The following is a 12,735-nucleotide window of genomic DNA, read 5'->3' on the forward strand; positions in this document are numbered from 1 at the left end:
TAACTAGGTAATTCAGTTAAAGAACAAATTCTTATTTACAATGACGGCCTACCCCGTCATAATCCTGGACGATGCTGGGCCATTTGTGCGCCACCCTATGGGACTCCCAATCACGGCCGGTTGTGATACAGCCTGGGATCGAACCAGGGTGTCTGTAGTGATGCCTCTAAGCACTGAGATGCAGTGCCTTAGACCGCTGCATCACTCTTAAAGGGAAAGTCATCTGATTACATTCCTCAGGTTGGGTAATCCAAAAGTTACATTGCTGATTAGAATTTTGGACAGTAATGGATTACATTTAGAAAGTAACCTACCCAACCCTGCACATGGCAAATAAAGTGAAAATTTGAAACATGGAATGTAAATTGAGTTAAAAACCCGATGAAAATGGATAGCTGTACAGCAGAAAATAAACTCTGTGACTAAAACACTGATTTGTATGGCTACTGCAATACACACTGACAAGCCTGATACCCTGGACGGAGCAGATATTTGATTGATTGAATGATTAATTAATTAATTGTTTGTCACTCTGTGGCAGGAGTACACTTTGGCCCACACAGACAAGCACGACACCCTGGATGGAGCCGAGCAGGCCCTAAAGAAGCACGAGGACTTTGTCTGCACCATGGACGCCAACATGGAGAAGCTTGCCAGCACGCTTGAGGGGGGACAGAGATTGGTGGACAGTGGGAACCTCTACTCCCCCAGGGTCCAAGACAAGATGGACTCCATCCATGACAGGTCAGTCTTTTTCTGGTATAATATTTGCTTAATTACTTTAATAATGAAAATGGGAAGCAAAATCACCCTCCAAAAGACATCAGTTTTCTTCGAAAAGACAGGACAGTTGAAAATAAATCAAATAAAACATCTTAGTATATTATCCATAAATGAATATAAATGGCCCCCACTTTTATTATTTTGATTTGAGTGTCAGTCATGGGTTTACAATGGGTCACCCTCTATCTGTACTTCCACGGAGAAAACCTCTACACTACACTACCTGACCAATTGACCTTTACTTGTTCTCCAGGAGCAGCTTGGTCTGTACCCTCAGTAGTGAGTGTTAAGCACATAGAGTCGTTCAGCTAACTATTATCCTGCCACTCTGAGGAGTATGAAACACATTGGGATCTGTCCCAAATGGCACCCTATTCCCTACATAGTGCAGTACTTACTACTGTAAGTGGACTATAAAGGGAATAGGGTGCCATTTGGGATGCAAACATACTATAGAGTAGTTCAGCAAGCTATTAGCCTGCCATTTTGAGTCGGCTAGGTCAGCAATACATCACTACATTGTTCCAGTGGAGGGGGAGAGAGCAAGTGGATGCTTTTTTTCCCATTAACGTACGCCATCACCATCTGATCCGATTCCACTCTAAGGGAGACAGGAGGGGGGCACCAGACGCCTGCTATGATGGGTATTGATCCCAGAGAGAGTGCTCTTCACTGGGTTGCTTCAAAGAGCAGGGGCTGTAATTGGAAAGGCTCAGTAGGGGATTGCATGTTTTTTACTTCTGAAGGTAAACACCCCACCATCGGTCTCTGTTTTGGCAACCTTGGTCGTATTCATTAGGCACCAAACGAAAGGAAATGGACTGAAACAGAAAGGGACAACCTGGAATGAGATATGCTCATTTTCGTTTTCTGTTACAAAATGGTTTTATAATGCTTTCCGTTGTGTGCCCTACTGAACACAACCTTGCGGATATGGGAGTTAGTGTAATGTGTTATTCTGTTATGTCTCTGTGTGTTTGATCTGCAGGTACAACAAGAACCAAGGCAAAGCCAACGAGGTGACAGGGATTCTCAAGGATAACCGTGATCTTCAACACTTCCTGCAAAACACTCAGGATGTAAGTTATTTTATTTATTTTCTGGGGACACGATAGATAGATGTGTTCCTGTCTACTTCTTACTAGTGTTCTTGTCTGTGCTGACTCTGTATTGCTCTCCCTCTCTCCATCCTCCACCTCTCCTCTCTCCACCTTTCCCTCTCTCCATCCTCTCCTCTCTCCAACTCTCCCTCTCCTCTCTCTACCTCTCCCTCTCTCAATCCTCTCTCTCCACCTATCCTCTCTCCACCTCCCTCTCTCCATCCTCTACCTCTCCTCTCTCCACCTCTCCTCTCTCCATCCTCTACCTCTCCTCTCTCCACCTCTCCCTCTCTCAATACTCTCTCTCTCCACCTCTCCTCTCTCCATCCTCCACCTCTCCTCTCTCCACCCTCTATCTCTCCTCTCTCCACCTCTCCCTGTCTCAATCCTCTCTCTCCACCTCTCCTCTCTCCATCCTCTACCTCGCCTCTCTCCACCTCTCCCTCTCTCAATCCTCTCTCTCTCCACCTCTCCTCTCCATCCTCCACCTCTCCTCTCTCCACCCTCTACCTCTCTCCACCTCTCCCTCTCTCAATCCTCTCTTTCCACCTATCCTCTTTCCACCTTCCTCTCTCCCTCTCTCCATCCTCTACCTCTCCTCTCTCCACCTCTCCCTCTCTCAATCGTCTCTCTCTCCACCTATCCTCTCTCCACCTATCCTCTCTCCACCTATCCTCTCTCCACCTCCCTCTCTCCACCTCTCCCTCCCCACCTCGCCTCTCTCCATCCTCCACCTCTCCACTCCCTCTCTCCATCTTCCCCTTCCTCCCCCACTTCCTCCTCCACCCGTCATCCCTCCTTCTCTCTATCTCTCCAGCTGACTCTGTGGATAAACGAGAAGATGTTGACTGCTCAGGACGTGTCGTACGACGGAGACAGGAACCTTCACACCAAGTGGAAGAAGCATCAGGCCTTCATGGCTGAGCTGGCCTCCAACAAAGACTGGCTCAACAAGATAGACCAGGTGTGTGTGTGTGTGTGTGTGTGTGTGTGTGTGTGTGTGTGTGTGTGTGTGTGTGTGTGTGTGTGTGTGTGTGTGTGTGTGGTGACATATCTACACTGAGCTAGTCAGAGCCTGTTCTCTACTCTCTCCACTATAGTATCAGTTACTGTTTATCCTTGCTATATGCCACATGCTATAATAAGTCAGAATGTTGTCTCCTGAATATCACCTTCTATCATCATCCTTGCTCTTCATAAAGGCATCTAGACAAACTGGCTTCTGTTTCTGTTTACTTGATTAAAATAATTATGTAAAAAGTAAGAATCAATCAATCAATCAAATGTATTTATAAAACCCTTTTTACATCAGCTGATGTCACAAAGTGCTGTACAGAAACACAGCCTGAAACCCCAAACAGCAAGCAATGCAGATGAAGAAGCACAGTGGCTATGAAAAACTCAGAGCCAGAATGGCCCACAGGGCAGGATATCTTGTTTCTGTAGCATATCCTGGACATTAGTCTATCACAGTAATCATATAGTGTATCCCATCATAATCCTTATCATACATGTACCCTGCTTGTCATCCACAGGAGCTGATGGATTCTATAGAAAGTAAGAATGTTTCTCCTGAATGTGGCCTTTCTAATGTCCCCTTGTTGTCATCAACATCCACACAGGAGGGTCAGGAGCTGATGGACTCCAAACCTGATTTTGAGCCAATTGTGACGGTGCGTCTGACCAGGCTGCATGAGCTGTGGGACAAGCTGGAGTCCACTGCCGAGGACAAGGCCCGTCTGCTGTTTGATGCTAACCGCTCCGAGCTGTTTGACCAGAGTCAGGCTGACATGAAGAAGTGGCTGGCTGAGCTGCAGAAGGAACTACAGGGAGACGACGAGGTCAAGGACCTCACCAACGCCAACATCCTGCTCAAGAAGCACCAGGTATGTGTGTGTGTCTGTGTGAAGGGGTGTGTCTGTGTGGAGGGGTGTGTCTGTCAAAAGTTGTGTCCTATGTCTGGCTAGCCTCTCTAACCCCCTCCCACCCACCTCCAGCAAACAGAGAACCACGTGCGTGACCGAGCCAGGGAGCTGGAGAATCTCCAGGAGGCTGTCCAGAAGCATGGTGGCCCAGCCGGGAGCAGGGAGGACCAGCCGGAGCTGGAGGCTGAGCAGCAGGCCATCCAGAGGGACTTCCAGCAGCTCCTCACCCCCCTGGCCCAGCGCAGGGGCAAGTTGGAGGCAGCCAAGGCCGTGCATCAGTTCTACCGGGACCTGGCTGATGAGATTGTGAGGATGCCTTTCAGCTTATTGTCAACCCCATTATAGTATTGTTTTTACTATCTGAAACCTGTCAGAAGGCTTTCTTAGAGAATTGCTGACATGAACACTGTGTTATCCTTCACTGCTCTCTCGCTCTCTCTCTCATTCTCTCTCTCTCTCATTTTCTATCTTTCTCTCTCTATCTTTCTCTCTCTCAATTCAATTCAAGGGGCTTTATTGGCATGGGAAACATGTGTTAACATTGCCAAAGCAAGTAAGGTAAACAATAAAAATTAACAGTAGACATCACACATACAGAAGTTTCAAAACAATAAAGACATTACAAATGTCATATTATATATATATTTACAGTGTTTTTACAAGGTACAAATGGTAAAGGACACAAGATAAAATAAATAAGCATAGATATGGGTTGTATTTACAATGGTGTTTGTTCCTCACTGGTTGCCCTTTTCTCGTGGCAACAGGTCACAAATCTTGCTGCTCTGATGGCACACTGTGGAATTTCACCCAGTAGATATGGGAGTTTTTCAAAATTGGATTTGTTTTCAAATTCTTTGTGGATCTGTGTAATCTGAGGGAAATATGTCTCTCTAATATGGTCATACATTGGGCAGGAGGTTAGGAAGTGCAGCTCAGTTTCCACCTCATTTTGTGGGCAGTGAGCACATAGCCTGTCTTCTCTTGAGAGCCATGTCTGCCTACGGCGGCCTTTCTCAATAGCAAGGCTATGCTCGCTGAGTCTGTACATAGTCAAAGCTTTCCTTAATTTTGGGTCAGTCACAGTGGTCAGGTATTCTGCCGCTGTGTACTCTCTGTGTAGGGCCAAATAGCATTCTAGTTTGCTCTGTTTTTTTGTTAATTCTTTCCAATGTGTCAAGTAATTATCTTTTTGTTTTCTCATGATTTGGTTGGGTCTAATTGTGCTGCTGTCATGGGGCTCTGTAGGGTGTGTTTGTGAACAGAGCCCCAGGACCAGCTTGCTTATGGGACTCTTCTCCAGGTTCATCTCTCTGTAGGTGATGGCTTTGTTGTGGAAGGTTTGGGAATCGCTTCCTTTTAGGTGGTTATAGAATTTAACAGCTCTTTTCTGGATTTTGATAATTAGTGGGTATCGGCCTAATTCTGCTCTGCATGCATTATTTGGTGTTCTACGTTGTACACGGAGGATATTTTTGCAGAATTCTGCGTGCAGAGTCTCAATTTGGTGTTTGTCCCATTTTGTAAACTCTCTCTCTCTCTTTCTCTCTTTCTCTCTCTCTCTCTCTCTCTCTCTCTCTCTCTCTCTCTCTCTCTTTCTCTCTTTCTCTCTCCATCTGTCTTTCTCTCTGCCGGTCTATCGTAGCTCTGGGTAGAGGAGAGGTTGCCCCTTGCGATGTCAGATGAACATGGCAGCAACCTCCAGACGGTCCAATTGCTGTTGAAGAAGAACCAGACGTTACAGAGGGAGATGAAGGGCCACCAGCCGCGGGTGGAGGAGGTGTTGGAGCGTGGCCGGAGGATGGCATCAGCCGCTACAGAGGAGGGCGGGCCGGAGGCAGAGCGTATTGGAGAGCAGGTGTGCACACACACACCAGTGGAGGCTGCTGAGGGGAGGGCAGCTCATAATAGTGACTGGAATGGAGTCAATGGAATGGCATCAAACATGTGGTTTCCATGTGGTTGATAACAATCCATTCAGGCCATTATTATGGACCGTCCTCCCATTAGCAGCCTCCACACACACACACACACACACACACACACACACACACACACTCCCTTTCCTATTTCCTTCAATCCTGGTTATCGGTTTGTTTTTGAGACTGTGTGTTTTCTTTGTGTTCTATATTGTAAAGCATCTGTTTAAAGGGCTATAGAAAACCTGTGTATTGCTTTGATTCCAGGTGAAGGAGCTGAAGGAGGTGTGGGCCAGGCTACAGGAGGAGATGGCTAAGAGGAGAGACCGGCTGAATGAATCTAACCGGGCCCAGCAGTACTACAACGATGCTGACGAGGCAGAAGCCTGGATAGGAGAGCAGGAACTCTACATGATTGCTGATGACAAGGCCAAGGTCAGGATGGAAGGGGAGAGGAAAGAGTGGGAGAGGGGAGGAGGGGAGAGGGGAGGAAGGGAGAAGAGGAGAGAGGAGGGGAGAGGGGAGGAGAAGGAGAGGAAGGGGGGAGAGGGGAGGAGAAGGAGAGGAAGGGAGGAGAGGAGAGGAGAGGAGAGGGGAGGAGAGGGGGAGGGGAGAGGGGGAGGAGAGGGAAGGGGAGAGGGAGGAGAAGGGAGGAGAGGGGAGGAGAAGGGAGGAGAGGGGAGGAAGAGAGGAGAGGGGAGAGAGAGGAGGGGGAGGAGAGGGGGGGAAGGGAGGAGAAGGGAGGAAGGGAGGAGAGGGGGAGGGAGGGAGAGGGGGGCGGAGGAGAGGGGAGGAGAGGGGAGGGGAGGAGAAGGGAGGAGAGGTGAGGAAGGGAGGAGAGGAGAGGGGAGGAGAAGGTAGGAAGGGAGGAGAGGAGGAGAGGAGAGGGGAGGAAGGGAGGGAGGGAGGGAGGAGAGGAGGAGAGGAGAGGGGAGGAGGGAGAGAGAGGAGGTGAGAGGAGGGAGGAGTAGAGGAGGCAGAGGCCTGGATAGGACAGCAGGAACTGATGACAGGCCACGGTATTCACAAAAAATGTTTAGAACTATCAGGTAGCGCCATTGATTAATTTGAGAGTGGTTTTTATTTCCCTTTATAGCAAACCAAGTGGTGGGGATGCTGTTTGGCTGAAAAACAAAGGTTGTGACTTTAAAGTATTCATTTGTTCTCCACCATTCGCCAGGATGAGCAGAGTGCCATGTTGATGTCGAAGCGTCACCTGATAGTGAAGCAGGCTGTAGATGTCTACTCAGACTCCATCCAGAAGCTGTCTGACCGTGCTCAGAAGATGCTGAATGAAGACCACCCTAATGGGTGAGTGGAACCCAGACACCAGTCTGTCAGTCATCTTACCTTGTGTATTACAATGTATCTTGTCACTACCTTCTCTGTAGGCCTCAGAGTATTCAAGACCATGTTGCATAAATGTATTAATCCATTTTTCGAATTGGTCACTTGTTCCTCACTATGTAACAGTATATTTGAGAGAGGGAGGGTGTGGTTATGATTGTGTCTCTAACCAATCAAAGATCAGACAGCTATGAAACAGTGTCTCATCTTGTCAGTCACTCTCTCTTTCTCCTCTCTCTATCCTGATCTCTCTCAATTCAATTCAATTATATCTCTCTCTCAATTCAATTCATTTATCTCTCTCAATTCAAGTATCTATCTTTCTCTTCTCCCCTCCCTCTCCCTCTCTGTCTCTCATTCTCTTTCTCTCTTTCTCTTTCCCTCTCTCCCCATAGTGAATCTATCATCCGTCGTCAGGGCCAGGTGGATAAACTGTACGCTGGTCTGAAGGACTTGGCAGAAGACCGCAGGAGGAAGCTGGACCATGTCTATCATCACTTCCTGCTGAGCCGAGAGGTGGAGGATCTGGAGCACTGGATCGCTGAGAGGGACGTGGTGGCCTCCTCCCAGGAGATGGGACAGGACCTGGACCATGTTACAGTGAGGAGGGAGGGAGAGGATGGGAGGGAGGGAGGGAGGGAGGGGGGAGGGATGTGGTGGCCGCCTCACAGGAGATGAGACAGGACCTGGACCATGTTACAGTGAGGAGGGAGGGAGAGGATGGGAGGGAGGGATGTGGTGGTCGCCTCCTAGGAGATGGGACAGGACCTGGACCATGTTACAGTGAGGAGGGAGGGAGAGGATGGGAGGGAGGGAGGGAGGGAGGGATGTGGTGGCCGCCTCACAGGAGATGAGACAGGACCTGGACCATGTTACAGTGAGGAGGGAGGGAGAGGATGGGAGGGAGGGATGTGGTGGTCGCCTCCTAGGAGATGGGACAGGACCTGGACCATGTTACAGTGAGGAGGGAGGGAGAGGATGGGAGGGAGGGAGGGAGGGAGGGATGTGGTGGCCGCCTCACAGGAGATGAGACAGGACCTGGACCATGTTGGAGGGAGGGAGGGAGGGAGGGATGTGGTGGCCGCCTCACAGGAGATGAGACAGGACCTAGACCATGTTACAGTGAGGAGGGAGGGAGAGGGTGGGAGGGAGGGATGTGGTGGCCGCCTCACAGGAGATGAGACAGGACCTGGACCATGTTACAGTGAGGAGGGAGGGAGAGGATGGGAGGGAGGGAGGGAGGGAGGGATGTGGTGGCCGCCTCACAGGAGATGGGACAGGACCTGGACCATGTTACAGTGAGGAGGGAGGGAGAGGATGGGAGGGAGGGAGGGAGGGAGGGATGTGGTGGCCGCCTCACAGGAGATGAGACAGGACCTGGACCATGTTACAATGTGGAGGGAGGGAGAGGATGGGAGGGAGGGAGGGAGGGAGGGAGGGAGGGAGGGAGGGAGGGATGTGGTGGCCGCCTCACAGGAGATGGGACAGGACCTGGACCATGTTACAGTGAGGAGGGAGGGAGAGGATGGGAGGGAGGGCTAGGACCTCTGGAGGGCTTCAATGAGCTTCCCAGGGGTACTGAAGCTGGGGGAAAACTAACAAATAAATGTAAAGTTCTAGGTCGCTGAAGGGATAGAGAATGGTCCAAGCATGAAGTCCCACCTTGTATTAGTTCTCTCTGTAATATTCTGTATTCTTATGACGTATATCCACGCTCTTATAATTGCATTATTATCTTCACATTTTTAAGATGATTTTATCTTCCGTTTCCTTCTCCAAATCAAAAACCTCCAGATCCTGAGGGACAAGTTCCGTGACTTTTCCCGGGAGACAGGGATGGTGGGACAGGAGCGGGTGGACTATGTGAACCAGACGATAGATGAGCTGATCAAGGCGGGACACATGGAGGCTGCTGCCATGGCTGATTGGAGGGACAGCGTCAACGAGAGCTGGGCTGACCTGCTGGAACTCATAGACACCCGAGTTCAGCTCCTACAGGCCTCCCACGACCTGTTCAAGTCAGTCTGCACACAACATGCTCAAGTCAGTCTGCACACAAATGACGGCAAATGGTTCATCAATGCCACTAACTGTTTTTGGCTTCATATGCCTCGGCTCCAAAACAAGACAAACACAAAAAAAACATTTAGATATTTCATAGATGTTTGAGATCTGACTTCTGACAGATGAAAGTAGATTATATGTGTACACCACAGTGTGGTCTGATGGGTCAGCTGTAACAGAATGTCCTGGTCGTTCTCAGGTACTTTGATGATGGGAAGGAGCTGGTGTCTCAAATCCAGGAGAAACTAAATGAGATTCCTGCTGACCTGGGAGAAGACTTCAGCAAGGCGGATACCTTCCACCGTATGCACGCCGCCTTCGAGAGGGACATCAGCGCCCTGGGAAAACAGGTACACCTTAACCCTGTACTGCCTGTTTGGCCTGGAGTTGAGAGGTCTACAGGAGAGGCAGCATTAAGACTAAGAGATATTATGCTGACTAGAGATGGAGCTAGTGTACAGCCATGTACAGTCATGGCCAAAAGTTTTAAGAATGACACAAATATACATTTTCACAAAGTCTGCTGCCTCAGTTTGTATGATGGCAATTTGCATATACTCACGAATGTTACGAAGAGTGATCAGATGAATTGCAATTAATTGCAAAGTTCCTCTTTGCCATGCAAATGAACTGAATCTCTCCCCAAATATTTCCACAGCATTTCAGTCCTGCCACAAAAGGACCAACTGACATCACGTCAGTGATTCTCTCGTTAACACAGGTGTGAGTGTTGACAAGGACAACGCTGGAGATCACTCTGTCATGCTGATTGAGTTCGAATAACAGACTGGAAGCTTCAAAAGGAGGGTGGTGCTTGGAATCATCGTTCTTCCTCTGTCAACCATGGTTACCTGCAAGGAAATACGTGCCGTCATCAATGCTTTGCACAAAAAGGGCTTCACAGGCAAGGATATTGCTGCCAGTAAGATTGCACTTAAATCAACCATTTATCGGATCAATAACTTTAAGGAGAGCGGTTCAATTGTTGTGAATAAGGCTTCAGTGCCCAAGAATGTCCAGCAAGCGCCAGGACCGTCTCTTAAAGTTGATTCAGCTACGCACCACCAGTACAGAGCTTGCTGAGGAATGGCAGCAGGCACGTGTGAGTGCATCTGTACGCACAGTGAGGCGAAGACTTTTGGAGGATGGCCTGGTGTCAAAAAGGGCAGCAAAGAAGCCACTTCTCTCCAGGAAAAACATGAGGGACAGACTGATATTCTGCAAAAGGTAAAGCGATTGGACTGCTGAGGACTGGAGTAAAGTCATTTTCTCTGATGAATCCCCTTCCCGATTGTTTGGGGCATCCGGAAAAAAGCTTGTCTGAAGAAGACAAGGTGAACGCTACCATCAGTCCTGTGTCATGCCAACAGTAAAGTGTCCTGAGACCATTCATGTGTGGGGTTGCTTCTCAGCCAAGGGAGTGGGCTCACTCACAATTTTGCCTAAGAACACAGCCATGATTAAGGAATGGTACCAACACATCCTCCGAGAGCAACTTCTCCCATCCATTCAGGAACAGTTTGGTGACGAAAAATGCCCTTTCCAGCATGATGTAGCACCTTGCCATAAGGCAAAAGTGATAACTAAGTGGCTCGGGGAACAAAACATTGATATTTTGGGTCCATGGCCTGGAAACCCCCCAGACCTTAATCCCATTGAGAACGTGTGGTCAATCCTCAAGAGGCGGGTGGACAAACAAAAACCCACAATTTCTGACAAATTCCAAGCATTGATTATGCAAGAATGGGCTGTCATCAGTCAGGATGTGGCCCAGAACTTAATTGACATCATGCCAGGGCAGATTGCAGAGGTCTTGAAAAAGAAGGGTCAACACTGCAAATATTGACTCTTTGCATCAACTTCATGTAATTGTCAATAAAAGCCTTTGACACTTATGAAATGCTTGTAATTATACTTCAGTATTCCATAGTAACATCTGACAAAAAATATCTAAAGACACTGAAGCAGCAAACTTTGTGGAAATTAATATTTGTGTAATTCTCAAAACTTTTGGCCACAACTGTACAGTTCAAGTTACATCAAGGTGAGTCATCATATCAAGATTTATTCATACAGCACATTTCAGACATGAAATGCAATTCAATGTGCATCATGAAAAAAATAATAAAAACCAATGAAAATAAAAGCTGAAATATTTACTACACAACAAACATGAGGATAAAAAAACAGCAACAATAAAGACTGAAAAGCACCCCGAGGTAAAGCAAAGCTAAAAATATCTTTTAACATCTCTTCTAAATATGTCAACAGTTCCATCCCCCTCAGGATCTCTGGCAGACTATTCCAGAGGCTGGGGGTATAGTAACTAAAGGCTGCCTCTCTACGACTCTTGGTCCTAGACTTTGGGATAGTTAAAGGCCAGAGGACCTGAGGGACCTACTGGGTACATGACTTAAAGCATGTCTGACATGTATTGGGGTGCACCAACGTGGATTGATTTAACAACCAATAGAAGAATCTTAAAATGAATTATAAAACTCACAGGCACTCAGTGCAGAGAGCTTAAAACCTGTAATGTGTGCTCTCCATCTGGTCTTGGGCAGCACCCGTGCTGCAGCATTCTGTATGTTTTGCTGTTGACCAGTGGCTCTCTTGGGTAGACCAGACAGGAGAGCATTACAGGAGTCAAGCCTGCTTGTCATAAAATCATGGATGAGTCTCTCTGTATGAGCTTAAGAGAGAAATGGCCTCACCTTGGCAATGGGCCTCGGGTGGTAAAAAGCTATTTTGGTCACATTCATAATGTGTCATTCAAAATTGAGTTCAGAATCTAAAATAACACCTAGATTTTTTTTAGCCCGTAAATTAAAATGGGTGGACAGATTCTCTCTGTGCTTTGTGTCCAACAATAAGTACCTCAGTCTTGTCTTGATTTAGCTGGAGGAAGTTGTGAACCGTCCACGTATTTAAATCACTAATACAGTCTAATGATTTATCTGTGGAGCTAAAGACAGCGTTTGTTTGTGTACGGCGTGCAGGGCTCCCTGTAGCAACACATTGCAATATCACTGAACCCCAGTTGTGATTGGAGTTGTTCAAATCCGGCTCAAAGGGCCATAAAGAAAAGAACAGCATCTAACTTAGAGGGCATGAAAGTCTTCTACATTCAGGTTTCTCTCTGTCACCACCATAGTATAACAGAATCATTTTTTATAGATATAGAAAAATCACCGCCACCTCCCTCCTTCTCCCCCACCAGGTGCAGCAGTTCCAGGAGACAGCGGCCCGTCTGCACGCCCAGTATGCTGGGGACCAGGCTACAGAGATCCAGGCCCAGGAGAAGGAGGTGGTGGAGGCCTGGAAGGCTCTACTGGATGCCTGTGACGGCCGCAGGAGACGCCTGGAGGAGACAGCTGACAAGTTCCGCTTCTTCACCATGGTCCGAGACCTGATGGCCTGGATGGAGAGCACCATACAGCAAATAGAGACACAGGAGAAACCACGGTAAACTCTTGTGACCGACTGTTGACATAAATTCTAGCTAGCTAGTGCAACCAAGACTGCGGGGGGAGGCAAGGGGGTCCCATGTCTCCATTGGAGCCAGGTGTTGGCAACACCACAGTTGTGGGTTTAATT

The 12,735-nt window shown here is 48.1% G+C and overlaps 1 protein-coding gene across 3 annotated transcripts in view; it reads left to right on the forward strand.

Annotated features, from left to right (window-relative positions):
• The window catches only part of LOC135525610 (spectrin beta chain, erythrocytic-like), a 106,421-nt gene that overhangs the window by 63,474 nt on the left and 30,212 nt on the right, over positions 1 to 12,735 (forward strand). For all 3 annotated transcript variants that reach the window (XM_064953332.1, XM_064953333.1, XM_064953334.1), the window contains 12 exons: positions 542 to 744; positions 1,772 to 1,862; positions 2,701 to 2,847; positions 3,506 to 3,769; positions 3,881 to 4,114; positions 5,454 to 5,666; positions 5,995 to 6,162; positions 6,908 to 7,038; positions 7,470 to 7,674; positions 8,869 to 9,092; positions 9,338 to 9,488; positions 12,359 to 12,603. In XM_064953332.1, the coding sequence (XP_064809404.1) occupies positions 542 to 744; positions 1,772 to 1,862; positions 2,701 to 2,847; positions 3,506 to 3,769; positions 3,881 to 4,114; positions 5,454 to 5,666; positions 5,995 to 6,162; positions 6,908 to 7,038; positions 7,470 to 7,674; positions 8,869 to 9,092; positions 9,338 to 9,488; positions 12,359 to 12,603 (2,276 nt within the window). The remainder of the gene's footprint in view (positions 1 to 541; positions 745 to 1,771; positions 1,863 to 2,700; positions 2,848 to 3,505; positions 3,770 to 3,880; positions 4,115 to 5,453; positions 5,667 to 5,994; positions 6,163 to 6,907; positions 7,039 to 7,469; positions 7,675 to 8,868; positions 9,093 to 9,337; positions 9,489 to 12,358; positions 12,604 to 12,735) is intronic.

This window comes from Oncorhynchus masou, chromosome 32 (assembly GCF_036934945.1).
Source record: "Oncorhynchus masou masou isolate Uvic2021 chromosome 32, UVic_Omas_1.1, whole genome shotgun sequence".
Lineage (NCBI taxonomy): Eukaryota > Metazoa > Chordata > Actinopteri > Salmoniformes > Salmonidae > Oncorhynchus > Oncorhynchus masou.